The sequence below is a fragment of the Vanellus vanellus genome, assembly GCF_965231255.1.
Source record: "Vanellus vanellus genome assembly, chromosome: 21".
Classification (NCBI taxonomy): domain Eukaryota; kingdom Metazoa; phylum Chordata; class Aves; order Charadriiformes; family Charadriidae; genus Vanellus; species Vanellus vanellus.
In genome coordinates this window covers 6706705-6722248 of record NC_138926.1, presented here as the reverse complement: position 1 = coordinate 6722248, position 15544 = coordinate 6706705, and the positions used below count along the sequence as shown (strand labels likewise).

Below are 15544 nucleotides of genomic sequence, written 5' to 3'. Positions count from 1 at the left end.
CCATATGTCTTTCATGTTTAAGTGCTGTGGTGGGTGAGAGGTGTGAGTAACAGCGAGGATGGAGCCAGGCGCGGCGCTGCGGAGGGTGGAGGTGCAGGGGGATGGCAGGTCCCCCCCAAGGAGCTGCAGAGGGGAGTGTGTGCTGGGGGCAAAGCCCTGGGGACAGGGGGTGTGCTGTCTTATCAAGGCTCTTTGCGGCCAGCTGTAGCCCCACCAGCCCTGGCTGTTGACGCCTGGTGTGGGCTTCCCAGGCAGTCTTCTGCATTGCAGCCCGAGTTTCACCCAGCTTGTTCCCCCATTGGGGTGGCTGCGCAGTGGTACAGCCCCTGTCCCAGATCAGTGCAGGGCTGAGTAGGGGGTCCAGTAGTGTCCTGGGTGGGAGCAGACTTAGGGGGTGCTGGGCTCATGGGGTTTTGGGCAGAGGTGGCGATGGAGGGGAGCTACGGTGGGCTCTGCCCCATATGTGAACAGCAGCGGGGAGGGGTGCTGGGGGCTGCAGAGACAGGGCTGGCAAACCCCGGGCTTGTGCCGCTGGGGATGCTCGGGGCCTTCGGGCTTGCGGGGAGAGGAAATAGGGCCGGGCCCTTTAAGAGGATTTTTCGCTGCCTGGCAGTGCTGCCTGCCTGGGCAGCCCATCCTGCCGCCCGACAGGCAGCAGCAGCAGCAGCAGCAGCGGGGACAAAGCTGGCGGAGAGGGACGCGGCCGGGCAGCCGGGCCCGGGGGGCTGCTAGCCACTGCCGGGCTGGGGGCGGAGAGCCCCCCTCTCGCCCTGCCCGCCCGCCCGCCGCCCAGCGCAGCGCAGCCCGCTGCCCTGCCCAGCCCTGCGGAGGGATGGGGAGGAGACCCCGGCTGGGGACCCGCGGGGGCAGCGCCCAGCCTGGGTGCCGGCGCTGAGGAGCCGCCGGCTGCCGCCGAGCCGCTCCTTGCCCTGCCCGGCCGGGGCGCCCGGCGCCGTCCCCCGGCCCCCGCCGCGGGCATCGCCCCTTTGTCTGCGGAGAAGGGAGAGGCGCAGGGCGCTGCGGCGGAGGCACGGCCGGGCGCGGAGCGGCGGCGGGGCACGGCCGCTGCCGGCGGGGAGAGGAGCTGCCGCGCCCGCTGCCTGCCAGGTGAGCCTGCGGGGGACCCTTCCCCGGAGGAGCCCCCTGCCCTGCCCTGCCCTGCCCTGGCCTGCCCGGGGGGCGAGGGGAGAGGGGGGGGGGAGGGCGGCCGGGGATGGAGGGGGCCGGCGGGGAGCCGGGATGGTGGAAGAACATCCTCGGCAAAGCTGCCTTCCCCGCTCCTCGCCGCGGGGACGGGCTAAGCCGCGGAGAGCGGCTTGAGGGATTTAGCGCTCCTTGTAACGCCCCGCCGAAGGAGTCAAGGTGAGCCCGAGGGCGCTTTGTGCCTGCTGTCCGTCCGTCCGTCCGTCCCCCCCCCCCCCCCCGAACCCCTCGTCCCCGGGGCTGGGTACCACGGCGTGTCCCAGACCTCGCGGCTGCTGAGAGGGGCATCCGAGTGCCGGGATCCCGCAGCCCTCCTTCCCATCTCCTCTTCCCCAGGGCTGGGGCTGGCCTGCTTCCAGCCCTGAAAGGGATCTGTCTGCAACGGGGAGAGGGCTGGGAAGATCTCGGCGCAGCTCCTGGCGAGGCTGGCTTCCCCTTTCAGGGGATTGTGCGTGCACTGCAGCTGCAGCGAGGAGCTGCCTGCAGCCTGCGCCTCAGCAAAATGTAGGTTAGCGAAGCATTAGGACCTAGCCTTGGAGGCAAGATGGGTGCCGGGCCCAGCCTGCTCTCGCACAGCTCAGGCTCCTTTTGCTGGTGTCATGGGGATCCCCAACCCCCTCCCAGTCTGTGGTGCCGCAGTAGGACCTGGGGTTAGGATGCTCCCCACCCTGCCTGGCTCAACATCCCTCCAGCACCGCAGAGTCCTCAAGCCAAGCGGGGAGCTTGGCTGTGCTGCGGCCGGCTGTAGGGAAGGCTGCAGGCAGAAGACCCTGCCCAGCAGGAGAGCGTTTGGGCAGGTGTGTGTAGTAGCATCATGCAATGGCCCCAGTTAAGCCCTGGCCTGGTCTCTGAGCCTGTGCTGATAAGAGTCGGGAAGGTGAAATGAGCCAAGGGAGGCAGAGAAGGACTGGCACTAGCAGGGCGCCATCCCTGTTCTGTTAAGTCTTTCTCAGCCAGCCCATGGGGACCCTGAGCACCAGCTGAGGGTCCAATCTAGCTAGGACTGCTGTGCCCCAGGAGCCTGGGTAAGGCACGGCATGCCTTGTCCGAGGAACTGACTGGCAACAGTCTGCTTGCTTGGAACCCCATACCTGTGTCCCCCAAGCCCTGGTCAGGCCAGGCAGGGGGAATTCCTGGTCAGCCCTTAGGGACATCCAGGCACAGCTGAGTGTCCCCCATTGAGGGCAAAACATCAGCTCTCCCACCTCCTGTCCTGTGCACACCGTGGTGGACAGGAGCGGGGCAGGGAGCCCAGCAGCAGTGGGGCTGGGGGAGCTGAACAGCCTGCCAGCTCGGCTGCCAGAGCTGGACCCAGCTGCAAGAGGTGCATGAATTATTGACTGTGGAGCTGATCAGCTCCTTCTTGCTGTGAGCCCCTTTGTGCCGCTTCAGCTGCCCCAGCCAGGTCCATCTTTCCATCCAGCTGTGGGTGCCGGACCCTGGCCCTGAGAGAGGGGCCCACTGTAAGTCAATCCCTGTGCATTTCCCACAGAGCAGCAGGATGGCAGAGAAAGGCATGGACCCCACGTGTGTCTCCATCGCCCTGGAGGACACGGTGTGCCATGCCAGTCCCCCAGATGCCCCGCTCCTCACCACCCATTTGAAGAAGGTGGAGAACCACATCACAGAGGCCCAGAGGTTTTCCCACCTCCCGAAGCGCTCAGCTGTCAACATTGAGTTCATTGACTTGTCCTACTCCGTGCGTGAAGGCTCCTGGTGGAGGAAGAGAGGTAGGAGCTGCCGGCTGGGGAAGGGCAGGGGAGGGGACCTGCAGGGCTATTGCACCCCTCTCCTGTTCTGCATGCCTTGATCTCACCCAAGTCCCCAGCATCTCCCTCTGTGCTAGATTCATCGCTTCTCTGCCAATTCCTGCTCCAGGCAGCCCCAGCCTCTGCAAGCACAGTGCCTCAGCTCTCTGCCTGCCAGCAGGAGCTTACTTCATTGCACGGCAGCAGGGCTGCACATGGGGAGACACAGCGGGAGATGCTGGAGCTGCTCACCCTGCGCTCACGCTGCTGTCCCCTGCAGCAGTGGGGGCTGGGTGGGTGGTCATCCTGTCCAGCCCCGTGGTCTGTCTGAGCGCCAGGTGCTGTTTGTAGCCATGCTGTGGCTGCCTGTCCTTGCTGGGCGCCCACGGGTGGAGGGCAGGTTCGTGTCCCGCAGAAGTTGCTGCATGCCTCTGCTGTGCAATGCTGAAGGAAAGCAGATTGCATCCCAGGGAAGCCTCTGGCCAGGGCTGCACAGGGGAGATGGGGCTGCGCGGGGGAGATGGGGCAGATTTCCTGGTTTAGGGGCAGCCAGGATGCTTTAGTTTCCCCAGCACTGTTGTTGGGGGTATGATACCTGTGTGTGATGTGCCGACAGCAGGAGACCCCAAGGGGTGCCCCAGTTCAGAGCCTGGCAAGGAGAATATGTGTGATTTGCAGGGGATTTCCTCTCCAGCGGCTCCCTGTGCAGCTGAGGCCGCGGTTCCCTTTCCTATGTGCGACTCTGGCCGAGAGCTCAGGGAGGGGAGAGGGGAGGCAGATGGCGGCTGGTGGGTGGTAGTCTGCTTTAATTAGCTCTCTCAGTTAATGGGATGCCAATCAGGCAGCCCCATGAGATGGAGGGGGAGCTGATCTGCAGAAGCTGAAGGCAGGCAGGGATGAGCGGGGGACCTGGGGTGAGCAGACCAAGGGTGCAGGGCTGCTCAGTGGGATGCCCTGCCAGCCAGGAGCGCTGTCCTCAGCCAGGCTCTGCAGCTAGGGAAACTGAGGGACTGAAAGACAGTGGAACCAGCCTGGATATCCCCCCGGATGAGGTCTGCCTGTTTGTCTGGGATGCTGAGGAGGAGTCATAGTAAAACCACAGGTTCCCCAGGGCGGAGTGTGCTGGACCAGCCACTTGCCAGTGGGCCAGTGCCCTGCACGGAGGGAGGGGGAAAGGCTCGGGCAGCTGAAGTGGCGAGGAGCTTTCCAAGAGGTGCCGGTATCCTGGGGTGGCAGTGGGAGGGACTCTCCTCTCTGCTAGGCCAGGTGTGGGTGGAGGAGCAGGCGGGGAGCTCCCGGTGCCTTTGACCGCAGCCCCCAGGATCCGCTGCGCTCTGCTGAAGCAGGAGGTTACTGGCAGTCAATGAACGCAAGTAACCGCTGCGCAAGCTGCAGTGGCGCCGACGTGAGCAGCATGCGCGGTGCTGGAGCCGTGTGTGTGGTGCTGGGATGCGCTGGGGGGGCTGCTGGGCATGCTGGCTCTGCTGTCATCATGCACAGCCCTCTCCCCTCCCCTCCCAGCCCTCGCTGATCCTGGGTGCAGGGTGCCTGACTCTGAGGGGTGCAGGGGAGGAAGCAGGAGCTTGTGGTGCCAGACCCCCTGTCCGGGGGATGGACAAGCCAGCGGGGCTGCTCCCCTAGTGTGGTACTAGGACCATGAGTTGGTCTGGCCCTGGGGCTTGCCCCAGCCTGTGGGCAGGGGATGGACATGTTGCCTTTGTCCAACACCAGCTGCTACCACAGGGCGCATGGAGGGCATATTTCCAGCAGGGAGATGCTCAGACCTGGTCCATGGTTCAGCACGGTTCTAGCACCCTGTATACCATTGCTCTCCTGCCAGAGCTGTGTTTTGGGGGCAGCTCCTGAGAGCCTGAGGCTGTGCCTGTTCCCTACTCCCAACACATCATGTTCCTTCTGCCAGAAAATGCTAATCAGCTGCGTTTAAAGCAGAGATAATTCCAGGTCTGATTAGCAGTGGCTGCTGCCGGGTATCACAGCATGAATGCCAATGAAGGCAACAGCCAGGCATCCAGCGGGCTTGGGGACTCTGCCTGCCCCACGTCACCCTGTTTTTCATTGCCCCTCTCCACTGGCCCTAGGGACTGGGATCTGACAATGTGCGCAGGACTAATGTCACAGCCGGGTAATCTTCCTCAGCAGCTACGTGCCCTGACCCAGAGATTTCCATGGTCTTTGCCGTGATCCAGGGCGTATGCCCCTTCAGTGCTGGAAATCGGTGGGGCCAGCCAAGGACTGGGGTCAGGGATCACGCTGGAAATGCAAGCTGCTGTGGCTATAGCCCTGGTGATGCTGATGGAGACAGTCTCCAGTCACATGCAGCCCCTGGCACGACGCATGAAGGTCCTGAGGTCCCACAGGTGCTCAGATGGCATCGTGGTCCCTGTAGCGCTGCTGCTCTTGAAAGCCGAACCCATGCTGCTCTCCCTCCAGGGTACAAGACTCTCCTCAAATGCCTGTCAGGGAAGTTCTGCCAGCGGGAGCTCATTGGGATCATGGGGCCCTCGGGTGCTGGGAAGTCTACACTCATGAACATCCTGGCTGGCTACAGGTGAGGCTGGGGAAAAGTCAGCAGGTTTGGGGGTGCAGGACTGGGGGTCCTGTGCTACATTCCCCCCGACACGCCTCTTTCCTACAGGGAGACCGGCATGAAGGGGCAGATCCTGGTCAATGGCCGGCCACGGGACCTGCGTACTTTCCGCAAGATGTCCTGCTACATTATGCAGGATGACATGCTCCTACCACACCTCACCGTGCTGGAGGCTATGATGGTGAGTGATGCGGGAGACAGGCAGCCTGCTGGGCTCTCTGGGGCATCCTGTGGACTGTGTCCTTGGGCACTGAGCCCACACTGACATCAGGCATTTCCAAGGGCTCTGGGACACAGGAACAAAATCCTGCTGTTCTAGCTCCCTTCATACTGAGCCGCTGCTCCCAGCCCTTGGCTGGGCCACGGTGCAGCTGATTCTGTTGCCTATGTCTGACAGTTGTGTCTCCCTGCCCATCCTCACCCTGCAGGTCTCTGCTAACCTGAAGCTCAGTGAAAAGCAGGAGGTGAAGAAGGAGCTGGTAAGTGGAGAGGAAGGTGGGCCCAGGCCCCCTCATCTCTCCTCAAGACGGGGACAGTACAGAAGGGAGGGCCTTAAGGGTACGAGGGGATGCTGAAGGGCTCCCAGCGATGGAGGTCTGAAGGGAGGTGGCAGGGATGGGGTGAGGGTCGGTGGAAATCCATGGTGAATGAGGCTGTCTCACAGGTGAACGAGATCCTGACGGCCCTGGGGCTGCTGGAGTGCTCCTACACCCGCACCATCTCGCTGTCAGGGGGGCAGCGCAAGCGCCTGGCTATCGCCCTGGAGCTGGTGAACAACCCTCCTGTCATGTTCTTCGATGAGCCCACGAGGTGAGGCTGCAGGGGCTGGGGTTCCCCAGCACTGCCTGCCCAGCTGGGCTTCCCCTGTGGGGGGACACCGAGGTGGCTGGCACCCTCTGGAGCCCAGCAAGGTTGCGAGACCTGAGGGTGGGATGTGACTGTGCCCTCCAGGGGTCCAAGAGGGCCGAGGCATGGCAGGGCTGGGGCTGTAAGGGAATGCTCTTCTCCATCGACCTGGGAGGAGGGTGCCCACAAGGGGAGGCAAGTGGGGGCACCTTTAGGATGTAAAGATCTCCCCCTCTAAAGTCTCCCCTTCTCTGTCTGCTGTCTTTCTCTTCCACCCATCCTCTGTGGCCACAGCGGTCTGGACAGTGCTTCCTGCTTCCAAGTGGTTTCCCTGATGCGGTCCCTGGCTCAGGGTGGGCGCACCATCATCTGCACCATCCACCAGCCCAGCGCCAAGCTCTTTGAGATGTTTGACAAGGTTTGGACTGGGCTAGGACACAGGAGTCTTCAGGGGTGCAGTGTCCCTCTGGCCCGAAGATGCAGGAGAGAGGCCGTGGGAGGGATGGGCTGCAGGCAGTTGACCTGGGGCTTGTGTGGCACACAGCCCCGATGGCTGGGGTCTGGCAAGGGTGCCTTGTGTCACCCTAGGACAGGGAGGCGGGTAGGAGCAGGCAACAGTGCTCTTGGCTTCTCTGCACCTGCCATATCCTGGCTTTTTCTTGCAGCTGTACATCCTGAGCCAGGGCCAGTGCATCTTCAAAGGTGTCGTGACCAACCTCATCCCCTACCTGAAGGGTCTTGGCCTCCACTGCCCGACATACCACAACCCTGCTGATTTCAGTGAGTGCCCCTGCCCCAGCTGGGGCTCTGGTGAGGAGCAGAGGGTGTCAAGCTCCAAACCCAGTGCCCAAGCTCTACGGGCTGCCCAGCATTCCCCCGGGTTGCCCAAGGAGCAGGACTGCCCGTGTCCTTCCCGTTAGGTGCTGGGTGGGCAGTGCTGCTGTGTGGTGCAGCATCGTGGGTTGGAGGTTGTGCTGGGTTCCCACCCTACTACCCCACAGGGTCATGGTCTGGGCAGGCCGAGCAAAGTGATGGCAAGGGCTGGCTCAGCACCTCACAGGGGTCTTGTCCTCCTCCACAGTTATTGAGGTGGCCTCAGGAGAGTATGGGGACCTCAACCCCGTCCTGTTCCGTGCTGTCCAGAATGGCATGTGCACTATGGCTGAGAAGAAGAGCAGCCCCGACAAGGCAGATCCATCATGCCCAGCACACTGTGTGACGGTGAGTGGGGATGAGAGGAGCCTCCTGTGGTCACAGGGAGTGGCAGGTAATGGGGTGCCCACCCAGGGACACTTCAGTCCCCTCTGCCCCACAGTGCACGGATATCCTGTGATACCTAGAGGCCCTTGGACACAGTGGGTAGCATGGAGGCGTTCAGCCAGCCTCCGCTTTTCTTGATCATCAGCTCTGTGCTTGCAGCTGGCAGTGTCTGTGATCACCAGGGGTGCTCACAAGGGGCACCCTGGGAGTGTTTGTGTGCCATCCTAGTAGGGAGCCCATGTTGTGGACTTGACCTATTTCCCTGACTTGTCCGTGGTCTTGCAGGACGTGGACCACATCGAGAGCCACACGTTTGCCACCAGCACTTCAACCCAGTTCTGCATCCTCTTCAAGAGAACCTTTATCTGCATCCTAAGGGACACGGTGAGGGCAGGGGAGGCTGGGCCAGAGCTGAGGGGATGGGGCCTTTTGGTCACTGGGGGCAGGCGGAGACAGGAGTTGAATGGGGAGTGGGGCTTACCCTTGAGGAGCAGGCAGGCTGTCCTCTGCTCCCCTGGGATGCTCATGGGATGTGGCCCTGCCTCGTTGAGCCCCTGTACCCTCTCTACCTGCAGGTGCTGACCCACCTGCGGTTCATGTCCCACATCTGCATTGGGGTGCTGATCGGGCTGCTCTACCTGCATATTGGCAACGATGCGGGCAAAGTCTTCAACAACACCGGATTTCTCTTCTTCTCCATGCTCTTCCTCATGTTTGCCGCGTTGATGCCCACTATCCTCACCTGTAAGGAGCTCCTTCCATCAACACCCATTCACTGCTCCCAGCCCTTGGGACAGAGGGGGTGCTCCAGCCTTGTGGGAGTGTGTCTGCCAGGAGGCGTATGGCAGAGCCAGATGAATTGGACAAAAGGGGGGAAATAAGAGAGGAGAGGAGAAAAAATCAAACTAAGAAGAGGGGGGAAACTTCTGTTTGGGTATATTGCAGTTTTGCCCTTTATTTCATGTTTGGCTATAATGTACTTGCTGGCCATTTTTTTTTTTGCTGAGAAAATGACTGTAAAGTTGTATTTTCAACTACTTCACCCCTCTTTCACTTCCTCAGAAAGTTTGCCTAAAAACCCCCAGCCAAGTTGACTTTTCCATGCAGAAAGTTCCCACATTGGTCACTGACTTTTTTCCCTGGTGAAGATATGACCACCTGCTCATGGTGCAGGCAGGAGGCTGTCTGGTGCTGTGTGCTGGGGCAGCATCACATCTGCCTGCATCGGGGCAGGTGGGAGTGGGGGCTGGAGCAGCGCAGCCCAGGCCAGGGCACTGCTGGCTGCTAACTCCTTGTTTCCATGCAGTCCCCCAGGAGATGACTGTATTCCTGCGGGAGCACTTGAACTACTGGTACAGCCTGAAAGCCTATTATCTGGCAAAGACCATGGCAGATGTGCCCTTCCAGGTGAGCTTTTGGCTGGAGTAAAGCTTGGCCCTGATGCTGATGTGCCTTCCTTGGCACAGCCAAGTGCCCAGATACCACAATACCTGGCTGGTCTTTGAGGGGTCCCTGCAGCCCTCCATTCCCCGTGGAGGGTCTGTGGGGTGAGGGTGGCCATGGGTCCAGCAGAGCCGTCTCTTTGCTTGCCCTTCTCCAGGTGATCTGCCCCATTGCATACTGCAGCATCGTGTACTGGATGACAGGCCAGCCACCTGAAGCCACACGCTTCCTCCTCTTCTCTGCCCTGGCCACTGCCACAGCCCTCGTGGCCCAGTCCCTTGGACTTCTCATCGGAGCTGCTTCTACTTCCCTACAGGTCAGATGGGGCCTTGGCTTTGTCTATTATTTGGAGATGGGGTGAGCATCGCATGGGGTCCAATGACAAGGAGGGGTGGGGGGAAGTGTTGCCCATAGGCAGGCATGTCAGTGCCACAGGTGGTGCAACTGGGGACAGGGATGTGACACCCAGTGGCCTCTGCTCCCCAGGTGGCCACCTTTGTGGGACCCGTCACTGCCATCCCTGTCCTGCTCTTCTCGGGCTTCTTCGTCAGCTTCAAGACCATCCCCACCTACCTGCAGTGGAGCTCCTACGTCTCCTATGTCAGGTGGGACCCCGTGCTCTGGATAGAAGCTCCCTGCCATGGGCTCCCATGGGCTGGGGAGAGCATGGGGCTGCCTGGGGCATTCAGTGACTCTCGTGGTGTGCTCTGCCCTAGGTATGGCTTTGAGGGTGTCATTCTCACCATCTATGCCATGGAGCGCGAGGACCTGGAGTGCCTCGAGGACTTCTGCCCTTTCCAAAAACCCATCAAGATCCTGCAGGAGCTGGATGTGGAGGAGGCCAAGCTGTACCTGGACTTCCTCATCCTGGGCATCTTCTTCATCATCCTGCGGCTCCTGGCTTACCTGGTCCTCAGGTACAAAGTCAAGTCAGAGAGATAAAGGGGCCCCGGTGCCGTTCCCGGGCCTGGCCTGCTGTGAGAGACAGTTCTGCAGATAGACACAGTGCTCCTAGCAGGTCACGACCACGGCGGAGGCGTCGGTAGGTGCCAGCGAGGCCTGGCTCAGTCGAGAAGGCTTTTGAGACATCTCGGAACTGTTTTAACCTTTCCACACACTCGTCATTGCAAAAATTTTGTACAGCCCTGGCACGTGCCACCCTCTCCCCCAGGACTGCCGAACCCCACGGAGCTTGGATCCCCTCTTGTCTCCCTTGCCTGGCACTGCTCTTCTCCGCCAAACACGTTGGGACACCAAGGACAGTCCCGTGGAGGCGGCTGTCTGCAGAGCAAGGCCAAGAGGAGCTGGCTGCTCTGGGCAGGAGGGGAGCGGTGCCGTGGAGCTGCCTGATCCTGGGGCTGAAGCCAGGAGGAGACACCTGCAGAGCATGGATTGGTAGCACAGCACATAGCCCCGTTGCTCACCCTGGCCAGGAGCGTGTGTGTCAGTGCTAAGAGCCCAAAGATGCAATAGGCAAAGTTGCACAAGGCTTTAGTGTTTCCTGTCGCTGTAGCCACAGAAATTGCTGCATCCCCTTTTTCTTTCAGCATAAATGCCCCCTTTCCCCCCTTTTTCTTCTCTTTCTTTTTTTTTTTTTTTTTTTTTTTTTTTTTTTTTTCATAAACCCCACTGCTTCCCAGTCTGCATGGAGGGGAAAGGGAGCAGTAGGCGGAGGAGAACTTGGGGGTCTGTCTCAGACTTCTGCTTGGATGCCATCCTCAGAGATGGGATCTTCAAACCTCGGGATGTGGCAGGGTCTGTGGGAATGGGACAGTATTCTCAGACCTTAGGAAGTCTCATGTTCAGTTCCTGTTGTCTTTGAGGTCTAAGCCAAGAGGATAAAATCAACCAACATGGAGAGAAGAGACTGGTCCCTTCAAATGCCACATGGAGTGGGGAGGATTTAGGTTCCCACACCCTGCCAGCACCAGGCGGCTGAAAGCAGGGCTGGGCTCAGCCATGCCATCGCTGGAGCCTCTGCTGCAGGAGAAGAGCTGGCCCTGAGCCCTTCCCTTGCACCGTCTCACTCCTCACTCCTCACTCCTCTTCCCTGGGCACAACTGTGGCTGTCTCAGCAGAACAAGGAGGATGAGCCTCGCTCAGCACTGGCTGTGCAAAGAGGGGGTGCCAGCCCCGGAGATGCTCAGCCTCATCACAGAGCAAATCTCCCAGGGCGAGTCTGTGCAGAAGGGGGTCCCAGCAGTGCCAGAACTGGAAAGCAGGTGAGATCTTGGAGCACCGGGCAACACTGACACTGGGAAGGGATTTGCACTTTGTGACTGGTATCAGAAAGAGGTTCTTTTTGGCAAGTGTCTCTGGTGGCTCCTCCAAAGTCACCTGCCTCTCCACATCACTTGCCGATAAAAGGCATTGCAGCATCTCACTGGCTCCCCAAAGGAACGGTGCTGAGACCAGAGCTGGTGGCGCATCTGCACGCATTGCTGTGCTGGGAACACAGCACACTGCTTAGCCACATAGCACAGGCCTGTCTCTGTGGGCGTGCTGGCACTGGTGTTGCCAGGCTGCACTGGTCACCCACGTGCATGGGAACCCACTGCTTTTTAGTGAGCACGGACATGGAGAAGGCAGCTCTGCCCCACTCTGGTACGCTGGGCCCTGGTTCAAGTGCAGTCTGTGAGATGCTGCTGCCGGCACTCTCTGAGCAGCAGGGGATTGCAGGGCAAATGCCAGGTTTCAGCAAAATCCTTGAGACTATTCTTTGCTTTTACTGGCTTGTGTTGGGACTGCTCTGCACAGCAGGGTCTGGCTGGCCTGCAGGTGGATGGCAGTCACGTGCCAGCACTGATGCTGGGCACTTAGTAAAGTCATGTTTCCCCTGCCTGGGCAGTGTTGCTGCAAGGAACTTGTAGCCATGGGGCTCTCCTGCACAGAGGGTGTGGAAACAGGACGTGTCCTCATGTCCATTCCATGGTGAGCATTGGGGTTTTCCTCAGGGGCTCTTGTCTGACTTTCTGCTGTCCCTCACAAAATTCCCCTCCGCTCCTGGATCTTCCTTCACTGCCAGCCATGTGCCATGCTCTGCAATGGACTCATGACAGCTTGGGGGGCTGCAGCCTCCTGGGTGTGACACTGCAGACTGTAGCCACAGGGACACGGTCAAGTGGGGAACGGTCCCCATGTCTGCTCTGTCACCATGTGGATGGATGGACAGGGAGCCAGGGGGATGGTGGAGCTGTGGCCTATCACCCTCTTCTCTCTCACTGTCCATGGGGCTGATGGGACTGGTGCCCCACTTCTGTCCTGCTCTTGGGCTGTGGCTAGTTAAGCCTTGCCCAGTGCAGGGTGTGCACTGCTGGGCTGAGGGTTTTCCTCCAGATGGATACCAAGTCAACAGGAGGTGCCGATGGTGCGGCTTTGCACAGCTTCTGCCTCCTGTCCGCTCCTGCCTCCTGCACACTGGAAGCACTGCCGTCCCCAGCGCTGTGTGCACGCGGTGCCTCCTGGGACACTCCTGTGCCACCACAGCCAGTGCCACCACCAATCCCAGAAGGACCAGGATGAGATGGACTAGTGATGGCCCATTTGTGGAGCACAGCGGGTTACCAGCAGGCACCTGCGACTGTCACTGCCCATGTCTCCCACGCACAGGGATGCTGCAACAGAAGCCTTCACTGGCCAGTCTCTGCTGCTTGCAGGGAAAACCTGTGGCACAGGCTGCCTGAGCTCAGCGTGGCCGGAGGAAGACTGCCGGGGCAGGCAGCTCCACAGGCGGCTGCTTGGACCAGCCTGTCAGGGATGGGGCAGTTGGCAGCACACCCAGGATCTTCAGGACAGTTCAGCACAGCCTGGGCCTCCTGTGCCGGTGAGTGCACGGGTTGCAGAGTCCTGGCTGAGCACGTACGCAGCCACTGCAGGGCAGAGGGCCAGGGCAAGCTTTGGAGATGGAGGATGGATGTGTCCCTAAGCTGGGCAAGGATGCTGGGTCATGGGGGTCATGGGGCAGGCACCCCTTGTCCCCAGGGCCAGGGCAGCAGGAGGCCTGAGGTGCCCTGGAGAAGGGCACTGGCACTCCCAGCAGAGCTGGCAAGTGAATGTGTTGGTACAAAGGGACTGTGATGAGTGGGGGATTTGGGCACCCTGTGGTGACACAGAGGGCCCTGCCCCAGGCAAAGGGGTGGTATGCTAGGGCAAATGGTGCCTGAGGAGTGAGCTGAGCCGAGGTGCCAGAACAGGGCCATCCATTGCCCTTTCCCTCCCGGTGAGGACAGTCCCAGAGACAGTGGAAGGCCCAAAGAAATGCAAAGGGACCAAGCCCGTTTGTACTGAGCCCCACAGGCTGGTGTGGCTGGGCTGAGCACTCAGGATTTATTGCCCCTCTGCTGCCCAGGTGGCCGCCTGTCCTGCAGGAGCAGGACGAGAGGGGTTGTCTCTGCCCTGGCACGGCAGAGGGATGGGGTGCAGCTGCCCTGCTCTGGGGGCACCTTAGTAGAGCAAGGCTGGACCACTCCAGCCCACTGGCTAGCAGGCATCTCTCTGGGATGGTCTCTTCTGGGCAAGATAGGCACCAAGCCAGGCTGTGGTGCCTTGGCAATAACACTGGTCATTTTGTGGTGTGGGGCCAGGGGTGCTGGGCTGGCATGCAGCAGCGAGGATGCACTTTATCAGAGCAGGGGAGCGGTGCCGTGGGTGCTTCTGGCTGCAGGAATCCCACCAGGGAACGCATCTGGATAATCATGAGGAGTATGACGGAGGAGAGCAGGCTTCTTCCCCCGCACCTCCTCTCCCCTCCTGCCCCCTGCCTTCCCTTGCAATGCACTTTGAATGGATGAGGATGTGGTTCAGGCTATGGCTCCAGCTCCCTGGGAGCATCGGTTGAACCTCAATACATCTAAAATTGCTTCAGCCCCTTAGCCTGGCTCCTTCAGTCCACAGGCATGGTTGTATCAGGTACTGCCTCTCCCTCATGCGTGCTGTGAATGCAGGCAGGCAAACAGGGGTATGGCCTCTCACCTCCACGCATGTCCAGGCCACCTTTGTCACACGCACAAGAAGAGCAAATGCATCATCACCTGGCTGGTGCTAGGGTTTGCTGGAGGGGAGACCGGGCTAGTGCAGGGAAGGGATGGGGCTTCTCCCAGAGTTTCATGCCTCTCTCAAATCGGGCAATAAAACAGTGTTTTGTCCTCACTGTGTGTGGACACCATTTGTCCTGTCTGTCTGCCACAGGAGCCCCTGGTGCCACAGGCAGCCTGCGGTTGCCTGGCATCTCTGCATACATCCCTGCCGTGCTGGATTCTGTGCTTTTCCAGCCTTCTCCTTGTCCACATGTGCAGAGGAGGTTGTGTAGTGGGGTGCACGTGTGATACAGGGCAGGGGTGGACCGTGCAGAGAGGTGTATATGTTGAACCCCGTGCTCCCACATGACCAGAGGTGAGCTGCTTCTTTCCTGGGACTGTTTGCCAAAATAAAATGCAGGTAACAGCTCAAAGGGAATCTGCTCACACAGCCATAGCTCTGCTGTGGTAGCCGCATGTGGATGGCATTTGCCCGGGTCCTTCTGCCTTGCTGGGGGAAGGCTGCAAAGCGGGGCCAGGGCACCACTGCCCACAGCTGCAGCCTGGCAGAAACCAGGCAGGGTGGAGGTGAGCCCCTGGGCCTGGGGGAACATGGGGCAGGGCCCTGCTGGCTCTCTGGGCTGTGCCACGTGCGCAGGTAAGTGCCCTGCAGGGACAGGGTGTTTGGGTTCCTGCTTCCTGCTGGTGCTCACCAGTGTTCAGAGCGTCCAGGAGATGTTGAGCAGGTGGAGATGTTGCAGCTTATTTCAGTCTTTCTGAGATGCCAGCTGTACTTGTTGGATTTCGCACATCAATAAAACTTATATTTATAGTGTACTGGCTGGATGCCTCCCCTCCCTGAGCGGCCAGAGGGCATGCATGCAAGGGGAGATGTGCGTGCCCGGGTTCGCTGATGGGCATCCCTACACCAGGGTGTGGAGGGCAGGTGCTGAGGGGCAGCACACAGACAGGTGTCTGCACACATTGCTGGGTACAGGCACCGAGTGTGCGCGCAGGTGTGCAGGGACACGCACGTTTGTGTGGGCAGGGCCTTCGGGGTGCAAGCGTGGCCTCTGGGGTTACCCGGGCGTGAAGCCTTGGCCCCAGCACCCCTGGCTCAGCACTGCCTGTGGCTGGCTGGAGCGGGCTGGCGCTTCCCGGGACAGCACCCAGGGCCCGAGCACGGTGCACACAGCCCGGCAGGCACTGCTGGCTCTGGTCTCAGCACTGCCTCGCGGTGTCGCCAGAGCAGATCTGCAAGCAGCGAGAGGGCAGGTATGTACGTCTGTCTGTGTGTGTGCATGTCCATGCGCGTGTGTTACACAGCCGGGCAAAACCAGGCGGTGCTGGGCTGCCCTGCCAGCACAGCTTCCTCTGGACTCTTTTTTCCTGTGGGGCTGCTGCCGCCCTGCGCCATGCTG

General features: G+C 60.5%; 1 protein-coding gene across 1 annotated transcript; it reads left to right on the top strand.

Annotated features, from left to right (window-relative positions):
• Positions 1-2613: 2613 nt before the first annotated feature.
• On the top strand, positions 2614-10050 carry ABCG4 (ATP binding cassette subfamily G member 4; the record flags this gene model as incomplete). Its single annotated transcript, XM_082493788.1, has 14 exons — positions 2614-2933; positions 5403-5520; positions 5608-5740; positions 5988-6038; positions 6224-6369; positions 6700-6823; positions 7071-7185; positions 7487-7626; positions 7951-8049; positions 8241-8409; positions 8972-9072; positions 9266-9424; positions 9595-9713; positions 9825-10050. Exons 1-14 carry the CDS (start codon positions 2705-2707, stop codon positions 10048-10050), a joined length of 1929 nt encoding a protein of 642 aa, XP_082349914.1. The 5' UTR covers positions 2614-2704.
• Positions 10051-15544: the final 5494 nt, after the last annotated feature.